General features: G+C 40.7%; 1 protein-coding gene across 2 annotated transcripts in view; it reads left to right on the forward strand.

Moving 5' to 3' along the window:
• Positions 1–25,464, forward strand: part of LOC114665051 (regulator of G-protein signaling 9-like) — a 200,797-nt gene that overhangs the window by 142,392 nt on the left and 32,941 nt on the right. For both annotated transcript variants that reach the window (XM_028819421.2, XM_028819422.2), the window contains exons 11-15: positions 8,248–8,309; positions 10,593–10,706; positions 15,823–15,938; positions 17,200–17,287; positions 17,888–18,026. In XM_028819421.2, the coding sequence (XP_028675254.2) occupies positions 8,248–8,309; positions 10,593–10,706; positions 15,823–15,938; positions 17,200–17,287; positions 17,888–18,026 (519 nt within the window). The remainder of the gene's footprint in view (positions 1–8,247; positions 8,310–10,592; positions 10,707–15,822; positions 15,939–17,199; positions 17,288–17,887; positions 18,027–25,464) is intronic.

Raw genomic sequence — 25,464 nt, forward strand, 5'->3', positions numbered from 1 at the left:
AGTTAAGGACTCAAGATCTGGGAGGATATGTGAGAAGAAGCAAGATGGTTATTCTTTTCATTTGGCCCTGCCACATGCTAACAGCTGCAGAGAATACAGCCTTTTTCTTTTAAAATAGAAATCTGCTTCCATCCAGTTCCTTTTGTTCCTAAAAAGAATTCCATTCACCTTAGAAAAGAAACCTTGTTACATTTGATGGCAGAGGTGGGATCTAAACCAGCAACAAAGTGACAGAATTTCTCACCATTTTGTGCATTAGTGCCGTAATCTGGAAACACCTCAAGCACAAGTTATTTCAGCTCCTTAAACTTCTAAACGTTCATTAGATTATCGTGGACGAGGATTAATGTAGGTCTGAAAGAAAGGCAGGAATTGTTTAAACCCAAAAACATCCTTCAGCTTAGATCAGGGGTAGTCAACCTTTTTATACCTTCCGCCCACTTTTGTATCTCTGTTAGTAGTAAAATTTTCTAACCGCCCACCGGTTCCACAGTAATGGTGATTTATAAAGTAGGGAAGTAACTTTACTTTATAAAATTTATAAAGCAGAGTTACAGCAAGTTAAAGCATATAATAATAATTATTTACCAAGTACTTTATGTCGGATTTTCACTAAGTTTGGCAGAATAAATCTTTATAAAACAACTTACTATAGTTAAATCTATCTTTTTATTTATACTTTGCATACATAGAAATTACATTAGTTAATTGAATTATTAGTGGAATCCCTGAGGCTGATGCTGGGAAACTAAATATTGAATATCCGGTTCAATTTTTGTGAGGAACAAATGAAGGTCTCCCCTTTCGGAAATATTCAGGCGGTTTCTTTCTTTGGTCATAATATGATTAACAGCACTAAATCCTGATTCCACAAGATATGAGGTAGGGAAAGGTATCAATAAACTGAATACCATTTTCCACATATTTGGATATAAGACTGGCATTTTTTTATTTTGCCATAGGTTTTCATATCCACCACTGTCAAATTTATGTTTACTTTCTTCATCATATCTAATTTTTAACAGTTCTTCTTGGCAAGTTGTATCAGCCTCTTCAATATTTGCAGTAAAAGGATTTTTCATCCAGTCATATACCTTCAATTTCAAAATATCTTCAGATCGTTTTTCCATGTCCAATTTAAGTTCGTTGAGGTGGCTACTGAATCTGTCAGTATCCTCTGGAGTTACATCATCTTTTATAGATGATAATTGAGGAAACTGATGAAATTCTCTCTTCAATAGATTATGATGAAGTAGTTCAAGTTTGTCAATAAATAATAGCACAATACTTTGGCAACCTATAAGAGTTTTATTAGCTCCTTGAAGCTGCAAATTGATATCGATAAAATTTCTTGAAAATACAGTATCTGCCAAGTAAAAGGCATCATTCTTTACTGTTTTTAACTGTTGACACAGATTGGGCTCATTATTACTTTCAAAAAATTATATTACACTAACTTATAATGCTACAAATCTAGCCAAAGATGTACCCTTTGACAGCCACCGAACTTCTGTGTGCAAAAGTAACTTAATAAAATCTTCATTATTGTCCTGGCAAAGCTGCCGAAACATTCTATCATTCTTTGCGTTGGATTTGATCTTGTTAACGGCTTGAATTATTATAGTTAATGATGAATGGAGACTTGTACTTAGATGTTTTCCTACAAGATGTTGTCTGTGCACCACACAATGAATACATAAAACATCTGGCATTTCCTGCTTCAAATAAGCAACAAATCCACGATAGCGACCTACCAATGATGGTGCTCCATCAGTAGCGCATGCAACAATATTATTCAAAGGAATATTATTTTTTGTAAAGTACGTTCTCACAGTATTAAATATTGATAATCCTTTTGTATCTGTGATGAGATTTATTGCGTATAGCATTTCTTCTCGTAATATATTGTTTTCATCAAAATAGCGTACATATGCCATTAAAAAAGCATCATTATCTGCAATGGTAGATTCGTCCAATTGCATGGAAAATGAAGAGTTTTGGAGAAAACTTATAAGTTTGTTTTCAACATTAACTGCCATTTCATCAATTCGTCGCTTTACTGTGCTATCGCTTAGGGGCAACGTTTTTAAAATTTGAGGTATATCCTGATGTATTACTGTTGAGATAAATTCTTTTATAGAGGGTATTATTACAGTTTCTCCAATATTATAGCTTTTACCACTTTTTGCAATTAATTGTGAAATGCGATAAGTGGCAATTAATCCATCTTCATTCGTTGTATGTTGTTTCTTAAATGATGCAACGATAGTTGAACGATTTTGAAATTTTTTATATATTTCCTGAAAATATTCAATGGGCTTGTCCTTGTCATTTGGATGCTTTGTTGAAAGATGTTCTCGCAATCGACTTGGCTTCATTGCCTCATTGGATAATGTTTTATGGCACAATAAACACATTGGATGTTATTTATTTTCAACAGATTCTATGAAACCTATCTTCAGATACTCTGGCGAATAGCCGCGTGCATATTTCTTTTTTGAGACATGGGCTCACGATATTTCACAATATTTTGTTTGAAGCTGTAAGCACATGCTTGCTCTCAGAAATCTAACTACGTACTGACTTTAGTTTCAATTACGTAACGATTTAGCTTCACTTATGTAACGTGAACAAAACTTATGCGCTTGAAGTCTGTTGCGTGGTCGCGACTTTTGGAAGGCTATGTGCTTTTCCGATCCGGTATGCGAGACGTCCTTCTCGTCTCCTGGCGTTGGTCAGGCAGGATCAGGCGTTCCGGTTGCTGGACAGCACAGCGTACATTGGACGTGGATGGTCACTCATGGCGCTGGCTATCACGATTCCGTGAGGTTTTCGTCAGACCGTAATGTTGAAAGATATGTGGATCCAACAACAGCCGCTGGGAGTCAGGATCGGGATGTAGTAATCGTAGCTCCTCGTACGTTGAAATGATGAATGTGTTGACAGAATAACAAATGCTGGGTACCTCTAAGTTGAGGATTGCCGGACGTTACAAGTGCCGTGGTTGAGCGAAAGTTTGTCCAGACGAGACTAAATTAGTGAGTATCCGTGGTTGTGCATTTTATAAAATTTTATGTAGCGGGTGTTGGCCAATGGCATCACTTCTTTGTGATCGGGGCGAAGTAGCGAGACATCGGCTAGTTTTGGCAGTCCAAGGGGGGGTTCCTAGAATGTCACCCTATTATCCTAAAATCCGGGAATCGAGACGAAAATATGAGTTAATTGGTGTCTCCATTATCCGGCAGTTTCTGTCATAGAAAGAAGCGTCGAACCATGGAGTTCTTTGTCTACGGGGTAATAAAATGACGAACTGCTAGTTTTTGGGCGATAATAGTATGTAATCGCAGCGCCGTTTGGTTGCTCCGCTACCGCCCACCATGAAAGCTGGAACGCCCACTAGTGGGCAGTAGGGACCAGGTTGACTGCCACTGGCTTAGATGAAACTGCAGTGTGATCTTTTTGTAAAACTGTGGGGAGACTATCCCTATACAAAAGTTTCTGATAAACGTGTAGGAAGCCGAGCTGCTAACAGTGGCTGTAGCTCAGATGCAGGCAAAGAGAGCAGTGCTACAATAGTCACTTTAAACTGCCGTGCCCAACTTGTAAACGATTCAGACCCATCACCTTTAAAACAGGAGGCAAGGCAATAGGGAACAAATGGGAACTGTGTGGTAGCTGAGCCTCTGTCATTCTCCAGAAGTCACTTAAAATATCCCCTGAGTTAGCTAAATCAGTTCCTATAGACATCTTAACGCGCACAAGACATCTTTAACAAAGCTTCACAACATTCAAATAAAAAAACTTAATCTTAAAAGTCCATAAGTACCAGGAAATAGAACAGAAAAAAAAATGATACTGCTTCTTACCGGTCTTCCCAAATCGCAGGACTCAGTAGGAATGCAATCAGTAAGAGATTTTAGTTTGTATAGAGAAAACTAATCCCTCAGTGCAAATCATCCACCAAAAAAGAGGAGAAGAAAAAAAAATTGTCACACTGCTGGGGACCAAATGTAACAAAGTTTCTTTTGTTCCCAAAAAGGATTTCACCCTGCTTAGAAAAGAAACCTTGCTTCATTCTCTGTAGGTGCTCTTATCATAATATGAATGCATTAAAGTGTTCTGATTGCAATCGGAAAACTGACATTGTTGCAAAAAGTCCTTTTTATGTTGGTAACATGTTATGTTATATGTATATGCACCCAGGGCCGCCTTAACGCATGGGCACTCTGGGCAGTTGCCCGAGACTCCATACTAATCTATGTATGTTGTGACTTGCTGAGTGGTTGTGTAGGTAAGGGTCCCAGTGCACTGCTTATAATGGTGTTAAGACGGCCCTGTATGTACCCACACAATATGAAAACTGGATGTTGCACTTCATTGGTCAGTTAAAGGCTTCATACACAGCAAGCATGGCAGACTAAAACCTGGCTGAGATATTCCTGACCTGTCAGTCAGAGGTGGGTAGAGTAGCCAAAAATTATACTTAAGTAAGAGTAGCATTGCTTCAAAATAATATCACTCAAGTAGAAGTAAAATGTAGTCATCCAAAAAATTACTCAAGTAAGAGTAAAAAAGTATTTGGTGAAAAGACTACTCAAGTACTGAGTAACTGTTTGAACATAATAAATGATTTATTTTTTAGAAATATTGTAATAAGACAGACAAAAATATAAAATAATGTGCAAATTCTGCTATTTCCAAATAATAAAATAAAAAATGAGTAAAAATAAATAACATCTTTACAAAATAAAGATGCACAAATAACACAAAGTTCCAAATCTCAGTTTTTCACAACAAAGCTTTTGAAGCCGATACGTACAGTAGGTAACATGTATGTTTGAACAATGCAAACTACTTACAGGGACAAGATATACTGTACACTGACAGTAGAATACTGTATATTCACTTTGTGGTGTAGCCAGTTTCAAATCCATAAAGCCGTGTCACTCTCCGTAGGCGTAATTGCATGACCGCGGGGAGTTAATGAGGTAGTGCGAGTCACACCTGCACATACGGGTGCAATCATCCTCAATTGCTTCATTGGCTTCCTGCAGCGTGTGATTAAGGCCCACGGAGACAGGAGTGTATATATACGGGTCGGCACAAAAAAAAGGGATAATCAAAGAAAAGGAGAAAAGAAAAAAAGTTAAAATACATGAAAGGCAGGCTTGGGAACAACGATCTGGCCACCAGTTGGGAAGAAGCAGTGCGAGCTAGGGCCCCATGAAAGAGCGTTAGCTGTGGCGCTCTAAGAGCTAGTTCGCCCCCCTGAACATTCAGGTGGAGTGTGGTGAGCAAGGCAGGTGCCCTCCCTAGGCTTCCGAGGTGTGACCACGTGAGCGCGAAGGAAGAAGGGAGGAGAGCCGACCTCGGATCGGTCTGGCCTTGATGCCTGGAGGCAACCAAGACGGAGGTCGGCCAAAAGGAGCTCGTGGCTGCTGAGTCTCTGCCGGCTACGCGAGCAATGGGTGAGCCGGGGAGATTGAAAAGGAGGTGGGCTGAGATCAGGCATTAGTCTGCATTTTAACCTCAGATTTTTAATGGATTTATGCATTGATTTTTTTATACCCACTTTTCACAATGATTTTTATGGATTGATATATGTACTGTTTTTTAGAACACTGCACCATTGACACTTTTGTTGATTTTACTTTTGTTTTGACTGGTTTTTAATAAAAGCACTTGAGCACTTTTTCCACCATCCTCTGGCCTCATCAGTGAATTATCCTCATATGTCAGCTCATCTTGGTCATAACTATCGACGGTGTGGGTTCAGCAGACTCCCATGTGGGAAGAGGGAGTCTGTAGGGGACTGGCATCATCACACACTTGCCCTCCAAATAGCACAGCTGATAGAAAATAACATTAGAACAAGGCAGCTTGTGCACGTGCAAGAAGTCTCACTTTACCATGACTGTCTGTGTCTGTGCATGTCTGGTTAAAACGTGCTTGTTCTTCACTCAGTGAAGTGATGGTTAAGCTTCAGCAGGAGTTGCCTCTCAAGGTTCTTGCAGTGAAACTGTGACCGTCTAGCAGTGAACAGGAGCCCCGCATGACTAAAAAGTCTCTCACAGTCTGCAGACGCAGGAAGTTTGTGTGTGGTCATGTGACTGCATGGCTATGTCTGATTGGTGAAACGGAGTCATGTGATTATTGCTGCTAAGTCTGATTGGTGAAACATAGTCATGTGATTATTGTTGCTACGTCTGATTGGTGAAGCAGTCATGCAGTATATCCACTGGCGACTTCTCTCTGGCATAAATATAGCGGATCTAATGTGTAAATGGCAAAAAGTAACAAGTCGAGTGTTGCCCAATGTAGCGGAGTAAGAGTAGCGGTTCTTCTTCATAGATGTACTCAAGTAAAAGTAAAAAGTATGGTGCAGTAAAACTACTCTTAGAAGTACAATTTTTTTTAAAAGTTACTCAAGTAAATGTAACGAAGTAAATGTAACTCGTTACTACACACCTCTGCTGTCAGTCAGCTCACTGAGAAGTGACAACAAGTAGTGTTAACTGATGAAAAAAAAAAAGATTTTCAGTGTAAATACGCAGCATTTGTCCTCTTAAAAGGGAACTAAAATACAGTCTAGTCTGTGCATCAACTTCATCACATTTGAGGTGTAAAATGTTTCTTACATCAGCACCCATTATAATAACAGCTCGGTGGTTTGAATTATAATGTGTGCAAGTCGTCATTTATCTGATTTGGCCACATTTCCCTACTTGATCAAGGGTGTCGTCATTTCCCAGTTTCTCCGAAATGTTGCATATGTACAGGTCAGAACAGAGCCGCCATAAATATATGCACGTTCCCCTATCAAGTTTTCTTTTATAAATCCTGACTTTTGAGTGAAAAGTTGCGTATGCACATTTCGAGCCTCTTTCTGTGCATATGCAAAGTTTCATAAATGAGGCCCCTGGACACTTGTGTATATTGTAGCGACCTCACTGTAAACAGTTTGATAAGGAAAACACGGCTGGGCAAAGAAGTGGTGGTAGAACAGTTTACTCGTAACAGTCTAGGAAAAATACATGAATGTAAAACAAAAATGAAGGAAATTGAACTAGAACTATTTACAGTTATCTGTTGTCATGGCCCTGAGAGACACCGTAAAAGAAAACTCTGGTTCTCCATACGGAATCCTCCCTTGTACCTAAATCTTTATATCCCACACCTTCCCATCGTCCCTCAAACTGTCCAGAAATCCCCACCTCCATTTCCAGCTCCTCCGCCCCTTTTCTTGTCAATCATATCCCAGATGTAGTCCTCCATCCCGTTCTCCACACTAACCACTAGACTCAAAAGTCTCTTAGCCTGTAGGCTTCACCCTAGCTGGGATGCTACCATATTCTTTGAAGTTCTCAGACAAATGCTGGGTGGTTGCTTGTGTCGTTCTTTGGGAACTTCAATTTATGCAAAGACAGTAGGTGTTCAAGAATATCTTTTTATCCATTATTCAAGTCATGGCTGCATTGTTTGTTCTTTTTGTCCAGTTCAAGCCAGACTTTGTGATTTGGCATGTTCTGCAGTTAATAATTTGCTGTTAGGTTTGGTGAGCACTAAATACTAAATATACTGTAGTTGTATTCTGAAGTGCACAATATACAGTATGTGAGCAAACCTGAGGTTCTTCTAGAGCTACTTGGATTAAAAGCTCTGGTTTAAAGATGCAATGAGTGCTGTCTGTGAAAATGATAGCTGAAGTTGAAATAAATGGCAGGCATAGTGGTTAGACCCTGAGGTTGTGGGTTTGAATCCCACTACTGACACCACTATGTGATCACAAGCAGGTCACTTCACCTACCTGTACTCCAATTGGAAAAACAAAAGAAAAGTGACCAATCATATCTCAAATTGTTGTAAGTTACATTGGATAAAGATGTCAAACAAATAACTAAATAATAGTAAAGTAGTGCTTCACAGCTCTTTAAATTACAATTCAAACCCTGGCATTTTGTGTTTTCCGAGTCTTTTGTTGTGAAGTCCATAAACTTGCTGTTCGGATTGCATACAGCTCTTGTGTTCCTATGTGCTAGTTGTGAGCAAAGCCATTTGTGTGTTTGGGGAGGAAATCCTGTGCTTGTGTCCCCGACCTCGATCAATCATCAATCGCAGCTACTTCAGATAGCACAAGTGAAAACGCCTCATGCTGTTAATCCGATGATTTGCAGGATTTGTTTCACTAAATGCCTGCTGGATAATGCTGATAAAATGTAAACTCACACTTGTCTTGTTTCACTTCAGATTATCTTCAACCAGCAGTCCCTGATGAGGTCAAGGGTCAAGTCGTCAGTCTCCCTGGGAGGGTAGGCAACAGTTTGGTTTTCTTTCTTTCTGAAAAAATAAGCAGAATAAGGAATTTATTTTCTGTAATAATAATAACCATAACAAAAATATTAAAGGAATGCTTCACCCAAAAATTATATATTTTTTCTGTTTCCTATTCCATGTAGATTCTGGTGATGGCACAGAAAAATTTTAATCTCAAGTTTTCCTGGAGAACAGAGATAACAAACTTTCTGATAGAATGGTTATCTAAGGAGACCAATGCTGAGCCACCGTAAATATGTAAAAACACAATGTAAAAATCTCAAGTTACTCGGGTTGCACAACCCACACGTCAGGTCAACCAGTTGTATGGTCACAATTTGTAAAACACATTCATTATTTTTTGATAAAATATTGCAAAATACTTCTGGAAGACCAGAGCAATGTGCCCAGATGAGAGGCTCTGCCACGAAATGAAGCCAATGAATTAGGAGAAGAGGCGGCTCTTCAGTTCAAACAGAGCACATTTCCTCTGAGTGTGCTTCTCTGATTTTCCACAAGTATTTATGTAACAATATTTTAGTAGCAATTAACGCATTTTGCCTGTTGTGAGCATACAACTGGATGACTGATGTACAGATTATGTGACAAGTAAACATTTTTTCATGGATGTGTTTATATTGTTTACTGTGATCTGGTATTGGCCTCCACTGAAGCCCAGAGAACATGAGATTAGAAATGTTTTCTTAGCCACCACTGCAAACCACATGAGTTAGGTAATACATAAGATTCAGTTTAACTTTATTTATCCCTAAGAGGAAATTAAAATTCCTTTAATAATAGTAATAATGATAATAAGTGAAATAGTGGCACATTGATTGACACTGCTGCCTTGCAGTTGGATTCAGATCCTCTCCTGGGTACTACCATTGGGAAGTCTGTATCTTCTCCATGTTTGTCTGCAGGTGCTCCAAGTTTCCTCCCATCTTCTAAGAACATGTGCGGTCACTTACTTGGTTACTATGGTATGAGTGTGTGCACATAAATGTGCCCAGCAACAGACTGGCACTCCATCCATGGCAGACATAATTCAAGCTCTTCAGAACATGTCACCCACCTGAAGCTAAACATGTTCAGACCCATCTAGTACTTGGATGGGGGACCATTTAGGAAACGTTGGAGTTGCTACTGGAAGAGGTGTTGGTGAGACCAGCAGGGGGCACTTATACCCTGTGGTCTGAATGTGTATCCCAATGCCCCAGTGCAGTGACTTGGACACTGTGCTGTAAATATGGTGTCATCCTTCAGATGAGATGTAAAACTGAGGTCCTGACTCTCTGAGGTCATAAAAGATCTCTGGACATCCTTTGTACTGTAAAGCATGGGGTGTTTCCTGATGTCCAGGCTAAATTGCCCACCACGGCCTGGTCATTCTGGCCCCCTAGTCATCCCCTGTTTCTAATTGGCTCACCACCTAACATCTACTGTGTGGTGAGCGTACTGGTACAAAAATGCTTGCTGTCACATTTTTCAGGTGGATGAAGAAGCTTTCCATTCACTGAAGCACTAGTAATGAGTAACGAGAAATGCAAAATACAAATGTGAAGAATTATTATTATTATTATTATTATTATTATTATTATTATTATTATTATTATTATTATTATTATTATATTCCACCTTGTGGCCAGTACTGCATGGATAGCATCCATCTCCCTGATGTTTTGAACTCGATAAGTGGGTTAGAAAATAGAATGATGAATGAATGGAAGGATAACATAACAGTCTCAAACCTGATAACTCTGACTCACCAGCAACACTGGGCACTAGACAGAAAACAGTCCTGTATAGGGTACCTGTCCACCATAGCATCCATTCACACATCCACACTCACACTCAACAGAGTTAAGTTTTGAGTCACCATTTAACCTCATGTACATTCCTGTGGAGATCAGGGAGGAACATTGGAGCATCTGGAGGACAATTTTACATGAACAGCAACCAGGCACAGGATTCCAACCCAGGATGCTGAATCTGTGTGGTGATAAACATACATTAGAACATCATAATACATGACATCTGTCAGTTGAGTTGAATTTCTCACAGAGGCTGTCAGGATCCAGAAGAGGGGAGAAAGACATGGAAATCAAGTTAGTGCTTGGGTGCCCTCTGCTGGGAATAGACCTGCAGGCATAATTCTGGGCCTGCTCCAAATAATACCTGAACTTTACCTGCTATGCTTGCTGGCATTTTCTTCACTTTATAATTGTATAATAATTTATATGACTCCTTTGAGCAAATGTTTTTGTCTTTTTACCTAGGATTGTAAAATATAGTGAACAGTATTTAAAGCACGACCCCATCATGTCTGGTTGCCTGCCCAGCAATCCCTGGCTAACTGATGACACAAAGTTCTGGGAGCTGAATATGCCACTGTAAGCATTCAAGGATTACTTTGCCTCAAATGTTCTTCTTTTATAATGTATTGACTCCATACTGCCTTGTTGAAACAGATCATTTTTAGCCAAGAAATGTGATTTTTGCCATTGGTTCATCACACACTGTTGCAGTGTGCCCATGATAAGTGGCTGCTTCTATTTTTGGCTGAACATTCAGACAGATGGAATCTAAAGTGTTCCTTTTAATGTCAAAGTGCATTGAAATGTCAGAGAGAAGACGAAGACAACTTCAAGCACTTTCTCAAAGGATCAACGAGTGTTGAATGGAAAAAAATAAAGTCGGTCTGGCAGCATAAATTAACAAAAGCCAACTATAAAAGACCAGAAGAGAACCTTCTGCCCAGTTCAAATAGGTTTAGGCAGGGAATATTAATTTTCACTTAACTTTAAGAGATTTATGAGAAAGCATAAAAAGTATTTGAATTTACTGGAATGTGCATAATACAGACCTGATACAAAACTCCATGAGAGCCTAGTCATCAAACTATCAGGTATGAGAAATGAGAGAATGGAGAGCAGATGGCTACACACGAGAAAAGGATTATGGGCAAGGAAATCAAAAAGTAGAGCAACATGGAGGTCACTGGTGGCTTTATCCTTTATTTATACCAATAACTAGATTAAAATAAAACTTACTAATTAGCTACAACTTAGCTACTAAATTACAGTACATGACTTAAGGGCCTCTGCTTAATAATAATAAAACTACATTGTATTTATATAGCGCCTTTACATGCTCAAGGCACTTCACAGAGTCTCAGAAAGAAAGAGCAGGTTTATGTAACATTGGATGCAAATGTTTCCTGAATAGAACAATAAAACAGATTGATACAGGATATACAAAGCATTAAATAGAATAAAAGACAATAAACCATAGTAAAATACTAAATTCAAAACTTAAAGAAAGGCCAAAAATCAAAAGAGTATGACCCAGGGCAAGTTCAGATATGAGCATCCAAATTATGTGGTTAATGCAGTTTAATGTAATTAAATATGAATCCTTACACATAGAAAGCATAAAAATATTTTATATAATTATACATTGAAACATTATACATTTTACCTTTTTAGCATGTTAATAACACTGCACAACAATTTTTTTGAAACGTTTTGCTTCCTGAAAAGTTTTTGCTGATTGTGACAGGTACCTACTGGGTATGCACAAATATAGTTTTGGTTTTACTGCATCACGTAGGAATTCTGGGAAATAGACATTTATATGTTTACTGACAATAACGTATTTAGCCACACGTATGTTTTGCATAAGCTATTAAATTCAAAAGAATTAAAAGTGTTTTGCTCCTGATTTTCTTTTGTATTTAATGTCTGGTTCATCACGTTGCAGTGTCCAACAGTAGTCAGCAAGCATTGACGGATTCCAGTTGCCCTGGTATCGTTTCTCCATCGTAGCAATGTCCTGGTGAAACCTTTCACCGTGTTCGTCACTGACACAACCGAGATTTGCGGGGAAGAAGTCCAAGTGTGAGTGGAAGAAATGAATCTTGAGTGACATGTCGCACTTCATTGTCTTGTATGCTTTGAGAAGATTGTCTACCAGCTGAATGTGGTTTGGGGCTCTGTAATTGCCCAGAAAATTGTCAACAATGTCTTTGAAGGCTTTCCAGGCAATTTTTTCTGGCCCAACTAACAGATCTTCAAACCGCTTGTCACTCATAACATGTCTGATCTGGGGGCCAACCAAAATGCCCTCTTTGATCTTGGCATCAGTTATTCTTGGGAACATCTATCTTAAATAACGAACACCTTCGCATTCCTTGTTCAGAGCTTTCATGAAATTCTTCATGAGTCCCAGTTTTATGTGAAGAGGAGGCAAAAATATCTATGCCGGGTCGACAAGCGATTCATGTGCCACACTTTTCTGTCCTGGAACTAACTTTTTACGGAGTGGCCAGTTCTGTCGAGAATAGTGCGGCTCTTTGGCATGGCTGTCCCATTCACAGATGAAACAACAGTACTTTGTATAGCCGAGCTACAGTCCTAGTAACAGAGCAACAACTTTAAGATCTCCACAGATATTCCAGTTGTACATGCTATACTGGACGTGCATCAGCAACAGCTCCATATTCTCATACATTTCTTTCATGTGTGCTGCATAGCCAACAGGTACTGAAGGATAAACGTTGCCATTGTGTAGCAGAACAACTTTCAGGCTTAACATTGACGAATCAATGAAGAAACACCACTCTTCCGGGTTGTGATCACAACCCAAGGCCGAGAACAATCCTTCAATATCACAACAGAAACAAAGACTGTTGACTTGTGCAAAAAATGTGGTTATATCATGATGTCGGCCTCGAAACACAGACATTTTCATACCTGGTGACAGCAAATACCATTCCTGCAGTCTCAAACCCAACAGCTCGGCTTTTGCTTTTGACAGACCCAAATCTCTGATCAAATCGTTCAATTCAGACTGTGTTATCAGATGTGGATCGCCTGATGAGCATGGTTCAAAATCCGGGTCAGTGTCACTGTCAGGACCCTGCATTGCAGTTTCTTCATCTGGTTCGTCTAAGGTCCAATCCTCTGGTGGTTTTCGGAATTGGAAGACTGTCGTCATGTGGCACGGGTCTCATTGCTGAAGGCAGATTAGGATATTCAATTGACTTCTTGTTTTTGGCAGAGAAACCAGACACATTAGTCAAACAGAAGTAACAGTCTGTCACATGGTCTTTCTGTTCTCACCATATCATCGGAACAGCAAACGGCATCGTCTTTCGAGTGCCTCTGAGCCAGGCTCTCAGACTGACAGCACATGTCACACAGCAAATGTGAGGCGCCCATTCCTTGTCTTGATCACTAATTTTGCAGCTGAAATACAGATGATGAGCTTTCTTCACAAGAGCATTCATCCAGCATCTCTGAGGTGCAAGTGTATATTCGCCACAGATATAGCAGAATGTATTGCAGCTGTTACGACATTGACAAGACATACTGTATCGCCTGATACCAACACATCTATAGCAACAAGCTTACTTACTGTTATATTGCTACAGATACTAGACTTTACTATACTGATGCTATACATACACACTGACTGTCTATATTAACCAAATGAGCAGGATCCGTGTATGCAAGCCACCTTTATAACATGCTGAGACAGCGTCAAGCTCATTCAGACCTGCCCATGCACGCCCAGGATGTCAACTTCCACAGAACAGCTTCCAACCTGGCCTGATTCCATGCCTGGACATGGCCAGGCTGCACAAACCGTTGTTGATAAGTCACTTACGGGAGCGAAAATATTTGGATACAAATTTTAGAAAAAATCATGAAAAACTGAAGATTTCTCTGAAACGGTACATGATGGGTAAATTTTGATGTGATATTCATGATCAGCACCCAAAAATCTATAAGAAACACCCAACAGTGTTCAAGAAGCAAAAACTTTGTTGTGCAGTGTAATAAACATTAATAGAGAAAGAAGTTCAGTGTGGTTTCATTACCCCTTCATGGTGGTTTGCACGAAGAGGCACATAGTGAGTCACAACGCAGAAGCTTCGGATGTTAACCAGATTCAAAGCCAGAGTGCAGCAGTACAACACATGTGGTGGAGATCGGTTACAATGGGATAACTTAAAGTCACATGTGATCAGATTCGCTTTCTCTCCATCCTCATACTGCTTGATCAATTTCATTTTATGTCAAGATCAATTGCCTTTTTTCCTGTAATTGTAAGACAAGTGTAACTGAACATAGTCGAAACTGCTGCAGGTAATAAACTGAGATCAAGATGAATGTTGTTTGCCTGTGAGTCGCGGTAGCAGTTTTAGGTCCAATGGTCGTAAGTCAATGACTACCTGTATTAAAATACAAACAAGGATAAATAACAAAGAGACATTTTGAAGGGAAAAAAGATCAGCTAAAGAAATAATGGGATCAGTTAGGGAGAAGCTCACTCACTGATTATGAAACTGGTTGGAACAAAAAACCCACAAGCACAGAGGCCTACAGAACTCAACTTGAGAACCACTCATCTACGGAAGTGTTGCATGTCATACTACAAGGGACGTTCAAAAAGTTACCTCACTTTGATATTTTCGTTGAAAATGGTGAAGGCGAGAGGAGTAGTAATTGGTTGTGTCTGAGAGTGTCATGTGACTAGTTCTGTCTGGCAAGCCAGCTGCCCTTGTAGTTTAGTATAAGAGTTGTCACCCTGTGGTGAAGATGGCTGTGAAACTTATAAATTGCACCAAACAGGATCGGTGTTCTGTCTGCTTTTTGTGGGCAGAAGGTGTGCCGGGAGCACAAATTCATATCCGCATGTGTGCTTAGTATGGGGATAATGTTCTCTCTCGTAGAGTTGTCTATGAGTGGATTGAAATGTTCGAAAATGGCCATGCTAGTGTGACGGATGCAGAGCGCTTCGAACGTTCAGCTACAGCCAAGACCGTGAGGAATGAAGAAAGAACCCTGATGTGAAAGAAGCACCAGTGGCAATGCGCTCCACCAAAAACATTTTTTGCTGATGGAAAATTGCATCACGAAGGATGGTGACTATGTAGTAAAGTGATGTAATTTGTTTTTGAAATGTTTAATAAATAGAGTTAAAAAAAAGTGCGGAAACTTTTTGAAAGTCTCTCGTACATAGTCAGAGCTTCAACAGGAGCCAACCGTGGATGTGTTGTGAGGCAGTCACAGCACACAGTTCCACACATATGAACACTGAAACAGTTTTAGGAGAAATGCACATAGCTTTGAGATATGGATGAAAAACCCATGCCGACATGGGGAGAATGGACAATCTCATCAAAGACCATCAACAGGCTGAGATGCATATCAAGTTTCATGGAGTTCTAAAGTAGCAGCAGTAACAACTTTAGCAATCTACACAGAATGAGATACCTTCAGGTCTTTTTAAGAAAGCTTAGGTGACTGTGAAACAACAAGCTATGTTGAGCTGAATGGCCTGCTCTTGTCAAGAAGGTACTGATGTGGCCCTCATGTTACTGGTATGGTTATGTGTAATCTGGCCTGAATCTGTGGACATGACCAAAGAACTCTACTTGTTTTTATTGATGTGAATGAACTTAGAAATTAATGAGAGTGAAATTATGTTTCTTTTGTACAGGGTGGAGACCCCAACAAAGCTTCGTGTGGAACGCTGGACATTTAACTTCAGAGAGTTGATTAGAGATCCCAGAGGTCGTCAAGACTTCCAGCTATTCTTAAGGAAAGAGTTCAGTGGTAAATTGTCGAGATCTCCAGTAGTCAAAAACTTTAGAAAGGCTCTGGCACGTTGAATAGTACGAGTGCCTCATGGAGTTGTTGTCTTGTCACTGTTGGTGTGGTATTTGCATGACGCTGACGCTGGCCTCCCATGACCCTACATTAGAAGTGGTTTGAGAACTGTAAGTTTTGTTTGTCCTTTCTTGGGAAAAGTCACAAAGATAATGCAACCCCCACTCATCCAATCATTCAACCACACTCCTCTTTGACTTTATAGTACTAAAGCTTTTATAAATGAATTTCAGTTTGGTTCCTTGTAGCGATTATTAATTTCTAAAGCTGAAAGTATTAGAATAAATATTTAAATAGATGGAAAAATAAACTCCAAGGTATAATTAGTGTATGTGTCCACTAGTATGAGCAGGGAAAAAGAATGAGGACATTTAGTTTTAAATCTTTACTTTTGTGTGTATTTGATATACTATATATTATATTAGGGGGAATTATCTTTTTGAATGACCTTTGAGGGTCAGATTGGTCCCAAGAAAAGTACAATTAACCAGAGACAACCACTCAGAGTTAAAATGACAGCTAAAATGGTGACAAAGGAGCTAATATTCTGTTGGCAGCTCTCTGTAGGGTATGACTGAGAGTCTTTACAAAGTAAATTGAGATTTATTGTGCTATTTATTGTATATTTAGCATTGGATTTGTATGACAGTCATTTTTGTTACATCGATATGAATGGCTCCACAAAGAAATATGTTCTAACTTGACATAATGCCAAAAGCGTACCAAACCGCAGACAAGCACAGGACACAAAGCCCTCTGTCTTGTCCCCTTCTGCTCCCCTGGTTATAAACTTACAATGAATGCTCCACAGTTTCAGAGCTTGACAAAAATTAGAAGATTGTCCCTCAGGCTAGTAAAAATAATTTACCACTTCAGTTTGTCCCTACGTTCCTGTAATGACTTCACACCATATGATATTTCGAGTAATAGTTCACTTCTGGGGTGATTCAGTGGTGCAGTGGTTAGCGCTGCTGCCGCTCACATTCAGTATGCTGGGACTGAGTCCATGTTTTACCTTCTCCTTCTATGCATGTGCAGCACTGGTTCATTGGCCAGTTGGAACTGGTTTGTGCTGGATTAGCACCGTGTCTGTCTCCTGCCATATGACCAGTTCTGCTGGGATAGACTTTGGCTCCTGCAACTCTTATTTGGATTAAATGTGTCTAAACACACTGTGTCTAATTCTGTATATTGACTTCCACTCCAGGTGAAAACCTAGGATTCTGGGAAGCTTGTGAAGATTTAAAATATGGCGACCAGTCAAAAGTGAAGGAAAAAGCCGAAGAAGTGTACAAGTAAGCTCATTACTGATACTCTCTTACTTCCTTCCAGGATATCATGGCTTAGTGTACATAAAATCGATTACCACACCAGCTGCAGTGGTGTTTCTTGTGTTACTGGGAGACCAACACTGCCCAGAGAAAAGTTGGGGCACAAGTTGTGTCTTCTCACCTCCACTTAGACTGCTTAATCTCGCACCTTTCTTGAACCATCATTTCTGTCTCAAACTCCCTGCTGTCAGGGTCACTTAGGCTGTCACTAAAGCTGAAGAAGTGATGCAACACGTGTTCCCATGATTCATTATTACTCAATGTTTTTGATTTTTAATAGTGCCTTTTACAGCACGTTTCTCAGTAGATGATCTCAGAGCCTTGCACACAATCAAATTCAAACAGCTTGCACCCTCTGCAAATGTAAAGAAAAAAATCATAAAGCACAAAATAGGAAAAAAAACACGTAAGATGGAACGTGTAGTGTCCTTACGGTCAGAACTTGTGCAAAGTGCATGAAATTTCATTTAGGCAAGGCAAGACCATTCTCCTCTCTTCGGTATTGAATGGCATATTGTCAACAGAACTTTAACAGACGTCATTTATTTCTGTGTCCTCCTACAGAACCTTCCTTGCTCCGGGGGCCAGGCGGTGGATTAACATTGATGGGAAGACCATGGACATCACTGTGAAGGGCTTGCAGAACCCCCATCGCTATGTACTTGATGCCGCCCAGACTCATATTTACATGCTAATGAAAAAGGTGAGTGCTTCCATTTAATTACCCATCAGGATTGGTACAAATGCTTGAACAGTCTGCCAGCACAAGTACCCGCCTTTTTGACCCAAAATGTTTTTAGCTTATCAATGAGTGAGAATCAGAAATGCCAGGACTCAGCTGAGTGGACTGACTGACGCAGGAATACATGAAATGTATGCATTATCTTAAACTTGCCAGTGATTTTTTGATAATATTGATTTTTTTTTTATTGATAACACTGGTCTACAAAAAAATATTTTTTGACCAGCTCTCTATTAAGTTTTTTACATCTGAGTTCATATATGAAATCGGAATTAAGCTTGCACATCAGATTTTTGAGGTACACATCATTGCCGTTTTGACACTTTTGAATATTAATATAATATATCAAAACAATATCTAGAGTATGAACTCTGCCCCACCAAAATTATTTGATTGTGTTTATTCTGAAAACAAACCAGGAGACGATACCAGAGACACTTTAAAACATGTTTATGTCAATTTACCTCTATATAAAAGCGAGGTCAGCGTGCTCAAAAATTGTCTGAGGCAATTGCTTTTGCGCTTGTACTGCACACCCGTCTCTCTTTGCATGAACCAACAGTAGTCACCCATCATGCTCGGAGTAAATTTTCCCTGACATCGGTTTTCCATTACCTTGATGAAATCTTTCCCCATGCTCATCTCTGACATCGCTTAGATTTGGTGGAAAAAAGTCGAGATGAGAATGTAAAAATTCTGTCTCTCCCGTCAGCTAATATACTTTCAGCATATTCTCCACAAGCTCAGTATAATTCTCTGCTCTGTGACTGTCAAGAAAATTCTGGACAACCTGCACGAATGAGGGTGCTGATTCAGTTGGCTTCAGTTTCTTTTTGAACTCATCGTCAAGCACCAGTTCACGGATTTCAGGGCCAACAAAAACACCTTCCTTAATTTTGGCTTCACTTCTCTCAAGACCAAACTTAATTCTTAAATGCTGAAATGCATCGCCGTTACTGTCCAGTCACCCTAGTTGTCCAACACCTGGAACATCATAACTAAAAAATGGGACGTGCTGGACGAAAACGGTTTTCAGATTTGGAGTCAGCAAGTGAAATTTGTTAAAGTACAGTTGAAAGAATCCCAGTAGCAAAATGCTTGTTGACCAGTGTAATTGACTGCTAATCCCAGAGGGGAAATTGTCTTTTTGCAAGACCTTTAGGGGTCAGAGCACAGGCTTAGCCTTTGTACGGTGCCCCTGGAACAATTGTCTGGTTAAGGGCCTTGCTCAAGGGCACAACAGAGTGGGATCCCTTCTGACAGTAATGGGACTTGAACTGGCAGCCTTCTAGATTATGGTAAATTTCAGGTGTTTTCAAATAATTTCAGTATATACCACAACACAACTTGGGTTCTTGCTTTGCAACGGACACGCCATGCAATCCTGGATTAAGTGGATTTAATACTCTAACACATGCAGGTTTTATTTAATCACTCAAAAATGTGTGAAGCACTAAAGAAAACTGACAAGTGGCTTTCTTTCATCGTATTTATATGGGAAGAGGATAACTCAAAGTCAATTTGTTGGGTCCCCTCAACATTGTGCTGTTCAAAAAAATCAATATGCAATATTTTACACAAGATAATTTGTTCCACCACCGTTAGCTGATGGATGCTTGCTCTTTACATCAGTCTTTTATGCGGCTCACTGTTTCTGCTCAAGTGGGACTTCACATGCAGGCTTGTCCTCTTTAAAGACTCCCCTGCAGCTGGTGCTGAAGCTGCTTATTTACATGATGCAATGCTGTTATACAGCCCCCCTTCAAAGTCACTGTCCCCAGCAACCACTTCCAATTCCTTGCAACGGTGCACAAACTCTTCAAAATGACAAGGTGGTCTTCGGTTCCTCAGCAGTCAGGCAGTCAGTGACAAAGACACTGAAATGGTTGTCTTGACCTCTTTGTTGTCAGATGGTGCAACTGGATTTTGAGCACTGCACTTTCAAATTGACTAGCAAGGGTGTTGAGTGCTGAGCTGAACTTCTGTGCAGTGATCTGTTCATTATATAATAATAATAATTAATTACATTTATATAATATACAGTAGGCACATGAACCTCCCTCTGTGTATCCTCTGGCTGTTTTCCTTCACCGATGCTGTAACTAGTGTTCCAGGCCCTGGGGATTCTGCCTTCTGTAAAGCCACTATATGATCTGTCTCATGCCTTGGCTGCACAATCGTGCTGTCGGCCCTGCCACATACTGCTCACCGGAGACTAGTGGCAACTCAAGCTGCTCCACTTTTCCTCACTTATAGGAACCGAACGTTCTGCCACCAACCACACTTCCAGGTAAATGGACCTTAGCAGATGGAGAAGTGAATGTGTAGCTGATGAGTTTACAGTCTGTCAGCAGTCTTCATTCATGTACAGATATGCAAACAGCACTCCAGATCCCTGATCTCAACTTCAAAACTGTCCATCAACTGATCAGAAGAGCCCAGCAAGTCCATTCTGGTTCTCTGTAGAACTTGGTGCTTTTCTAAATTGGGCTGTAGGTCTTCTGTTCATCCCACTGCTAACACCAATGTAGCACTGCGCCACTGCATTACTCATTGTCGTTGAGTGCCAATGGACTCCTACTCTTTTCATCGCTCTTTTAGGTGGCTCGCTGTTCTTAAAAGGACAGCTCGCTGTTGTCACACTAGCCTCTAATTCTTATGTGACTTTGGCAGGCTTGCCGTTTTTACAGGCTCCACTACAGCTGGCATTGAAGCTGCTGACTTGCAGATGGAATACCAGTTCAGAGTGTTGGCATATTATCAGCCCTATTGCAAAGATAGACCAAATTAGCAAATTGCAGATTTACTTTTTTTAGAATGAAGTCCTCAAAAATAGCCAAATATTTGAAAAAAGTCAGGCACCTTTTTCCACTGCCTCTGTGGATTGCTTTATTGGATCTTGTTTTTTGATGTTTTTCCTGGGCTCACTTCTACTTCAGACTCTCTGTTGTCACACTTCTCCACTTTGAAAGGGAACTTATTGCACAAGGTGTTGACCTTAAAAGGATGCTTGTTAGAAGATTCCAAACTCAAATGAAGCCAAGAACGTCAAAGTACATACAAGATATAAGGAAGGGAGTTTATTATGACAGAAATAATATACTATAGAAGGATGCCTGTGGGGCGGCACGGTGGCTAGTGGGTAGCGCTGCTGCCTCGCAGTTGGGAGACCTGGGGACCTGGGTTCACTTCCCGGGTCCTCCCAGTGTGGAGTTTGCATGTTCTCCCCGTGTCTGCATGGGTTTCCTCCCACAGTCCAAAGACATGCAGGTTAGGTGGATTGGCGATTCTAAATTGGTCCGAGTGTGTGCTTGGTGTTTGTGTTTGTCTTGCAGTGGGATGGCACCCTGCCCGGGATTGGTTCCTGCCTTGTGCCCTGGGATTGGCTCCAGCAGACCCCTGTGTTCGGATTCAATGGGTTGGAAAATGGATGGATGCCTGTAATAGGACACAGTGATAAGAGAAAAATGGAATAACAAATTTCCAGCCCCTGGTGCTTCCTATGCGGTCATTGCAATCTTTATCTCCTTAGTAGAATGACTAGTCCACTTTCCTACCTTGATATTGTCCACCTGCTTGCTCCTACCCTCTCACTTTTGACTGTTTTCTCTTCCTCCTGCCAGATATCTACTTCAATCCTCCCAACTCCAAGCACACTTACCTTTTAGGCCCCAGTCAAGAAGTAATTCCAGGGTCAGGAGTGTCTTGGGATATTTCCTCCTGCTTCCCTGATGCCACCTAACTGCTTGATGGCTCTTAATATTTCCTTCCACTGTTATGTTCATATATTTTTGCCAGAGGAGTATTCATCTCCTGTGCTACTAATATTACGTTGGGGCAGGGTGTTCCCTGTGATTGGCAGCCTTGTGTCAATGGCAATGTAAAATATTTCTTACTCAAGTCATGTCAAGTGGCTTTATTGTCAAACCATTCTTATAAAGCACTGCAGCCTACAATGACATGAAATTACGTTCTCCAAGACTGCTGTGCAATATATCCATAAACACCAGACAAGTGCAAGACAGGTAATATAATAAATAAATAAATAATAAATAATAGGTAAGTAAATAGATAGTAATAATTTGAAATAGTACTAAATGCATAATAAATCAACCAGTAACAAAAGACAACAGTAGCAGTAGGTGCAACAATGTACTCCATATAAGTAAACTACTAGGAGAAGATGTCAGGGCAGGGGGGCAGCACAGAGTTCAGAGTCCAGACAGTCAAGAGGCAGAAGCTGTTACAGAACTTTGCAGAGCTGGTTCAGATGCTACAGTACCTTCTGCCAGATGGAAGTGGAACAAAGAGACCATGGGAGAGGTGGGAGTGGTCCTTCACCATGCTGTGGGCTTTGTAGATGCAACGCTTTATAAAAGTGTCTTTAATGGAGGGCAGAGAGGTCCCACTGATCTTTTCTGCTATGTGCACTATCTGTTGTATGAACTTATGGTCAGAAGTATTGCAATTCCCAAACCAGACATTGATATAGCTGTTCAGAACGCTCTTGATGTTGCCCCTGTAGAATGTGGTAAGAATGGGGTGAGGTAGGCTTGTCTTCTTCTGCCGCCGAAGGAAGTGGAGATGTTGGTGTGCTTCTTGGCTATGGAGGTGGTGTCAAGTGACCAAGTAAGGTTGGCTGCCAGATGCACACCAAGGAATTTGGTGCTCTTGACTAATTCTACTGCTGGTAACTCGATGGTCAGTGGCATGAGGACAGCATGAGATTTCTTGAAGTCAGAAATCATCTCTTTCATCTTGTCTACATTAAGATACAGATTGTTGCTCTTAAATCAGTCTGTATCTCCATTCTCTAAGCTGACTTATCCCCACTGCTGATGATCCCCAGCCCTGTTATGTCATCAGCAAACTTAATGATGATATTAGAGCTGTACGCAGCTGTACAATCGTGAGTCAGCAGAGTCAACAAAAGTGGGCTGAGTACACTGCCTTGGGGGGCGCTGGTGCTTAGTGTGATTGTACTGGAGACGTTGTTTACGATGTGGACTATCTAGGGTCGATAGTCAGTCAGGAAGTCCGGGATCCAGTTGTGTAGGGATGTGTTGTAGCTTAGCAGACACTGCTTTCCTTTGAGCTTCTAAGGGACGAGGATATTAAAAGCTAAACTGAAGTCAATGAAAAGCATTCTAACATAGGTGTCTCTTTTGACCAGATGGGACAAGGCCAAATGAAGAGGAGATGATATGGTATCTTCAGTAGAATGGTTTGAGCGATAGGCAAACTGGAAAGGGTCATGTGATGGTGGAAGTCTGAAGTCTTTCAGGTGGCCCAAGACTACTGCTGGAATTCTTACATTCCAGCTCTTATTCAGCTTCAGTGCCAATTGAGTTCACCATTTTAGGGAAGAGCAGTGCTTGAAGTAGCGAGAGTAGCAGATAGAGAAGCTAAAGTGTGGACTCTTCTTTGTAATACTTGTAGTAACTGCATATGGAGCAATGGAAATAATTTCAGTAGCTAGAAGGGGTAGATAATTAAACACTTTCAAAAGGACTAGGCAGGAACGTAATCAAGCAGAAGGCAAAAATGATCATTGATACACAAGGCAGAAATATACCTGGAAACAGAATTGAAGATGAGGGTAACAACGCCCAATGACTTCAGCAGGGCACTGAGACTGAGACGCTGAAGTACTCTTAAGTCTGAGACATAATTCGGTTCTGTAGGTCCTATTAAATATCTCTGACCCCCTGAGATCATCTGAAAGTTTGTATCTCTTCATATTTTGATGCAAATTTCCCTCTGGAATAATACAGTCTACCTAAAGTCTATCTAAAAAACCTAAAGTTAGCATTCTTCGGTCATTTAATCCTTTGAACACAGATTTGACACCCAGGTTGAACACCGTAGGAACTAGCCCTACACTGGGTTTCTTTCCCCTTAAATAGCACTGATTATAACTGGGACCACCATAATGTCAGGCTGACTGGTGTGATAGATGGCGCACAAGGGCTGGCGTCCTCACCAGGATGGGGCAAGTTTCCTTACCTGGATGGGAAGTCAGCCCTTTGGAGGCACAAAAAGGAAGGCAAGGATCATCCTGCCTCTCCCGGGAGAAAGGCAAAAGATGCCATTGTGGCAGTGGGTACACTGGGTGGCAGGGTTGGACTGAGGAACAATACCCACCTGAGAGGCCAGTGTGGTACAGAGGGAGGCAACTTAGCAGGGCTACATGCACCGCCGACACACTAGGTGGCAGACTACCTGTGTGGACAACCACAAGACATGCTGGGAACTGTAGTCCTATAGGGCAGTAATATCGGGTTCTGTGGGTGCTGCAAAGGATTAGTGCAGGGATCCATGATCCCTACTTTGTGGGGCTTCCACTTGACCCCAAAGTGCTTGGGCTATGCCCTAGCACTGGAAATACTCCTGGGTCTAAGATAAAAGAAGCCACTCAACCTCATACAGGTGAGTTGGTGTCAGGTGGGAGAAGGAAAAGAGAGGAGAGGAGAGAACATATGTGTTGTGTTACTTTCAAAACCGTTTGTAAGCTATTTGTACAAATAAACCTTATATTTGGGAACCCAGGACTTGTGTCATGGTGGTTGTGTGTGAGGTTTGGAGTACGGCAACACCCCCTGCTGGTCATACAGGATTTGGGAAAACCTTTAATGCTGTTTTCCCCTGGTTGATAAATAAAACCTTAAGTTAGCTTTAAAGGGGTTGTAAGTGAAAGAGACAACTCAATGACCAGAATAAAGGGCTGAGAGAGCCATTGTGTTCTGCCTTCCATGTTCTAAACCTGAAAGCACATGAGAAAGGAAGGCACCCACTTCAGTATCTACCTTCTGCCATCAAAACCGTTAATCAAATCTGCACACTGCAGTTACAAAGTTTACCGTGTGTGTGTGTGTTTGAGCATGAGCAATTGTGAAATAGCTCCTCTGAATACTTTATATAGAAGGATTGGCTTTTTTTCCTTTGAGCAAACATAAGAAAAATTCATCGGAAAACCCTTAATGCTTCTTATGGTTCCAAGAAAACAAGCGGAAATGTAACAGTTACCAATACCCTGCAAAATCACTTGACTTGCAGCGTGACTGCTGCTGGCGGTGGTTAAACAGCTTTGTTATGTCACTACAAAGCTAAACAAGTGACGGTTGAGCAGAAACCACAAGTTTAGTGCAGCTTCATTCATTCTTAGATAGCTTTGGTCCCTTTAGACAGGCTCCGCATTATGAGTGAAGCCTTTTTTACAGAACATACCAAATATCTAGGTGCTCAGAAAGTAGGGGGCACCACCAAGCCCCCAAACCTCAGACACATATGACCCAACACATCTTTGCATTCAAATGAAGTATTTTTAGTCCACACAGCTCAAAAATAATAATTTACTGTAGCCAGTATACAGACTTAAACGCTCTGTCTCTCCTTCTCC

This window comes from Erpetoichthys calabaricus, chromosome 14, assembly GCF_900747795.2.
Source record: "Erpetoichthys calabaricus chromosome 14, fErpCal1.3, whole genome shotgun sequence".
In the NCBI taxonomy this organism is placed as follows: Eukaryota; Metazoa; Chordata; class Cladistia; order Polypteriformes; family Polypteridae; genus Erpetoichthys; species Erpetoichthys calabaricus.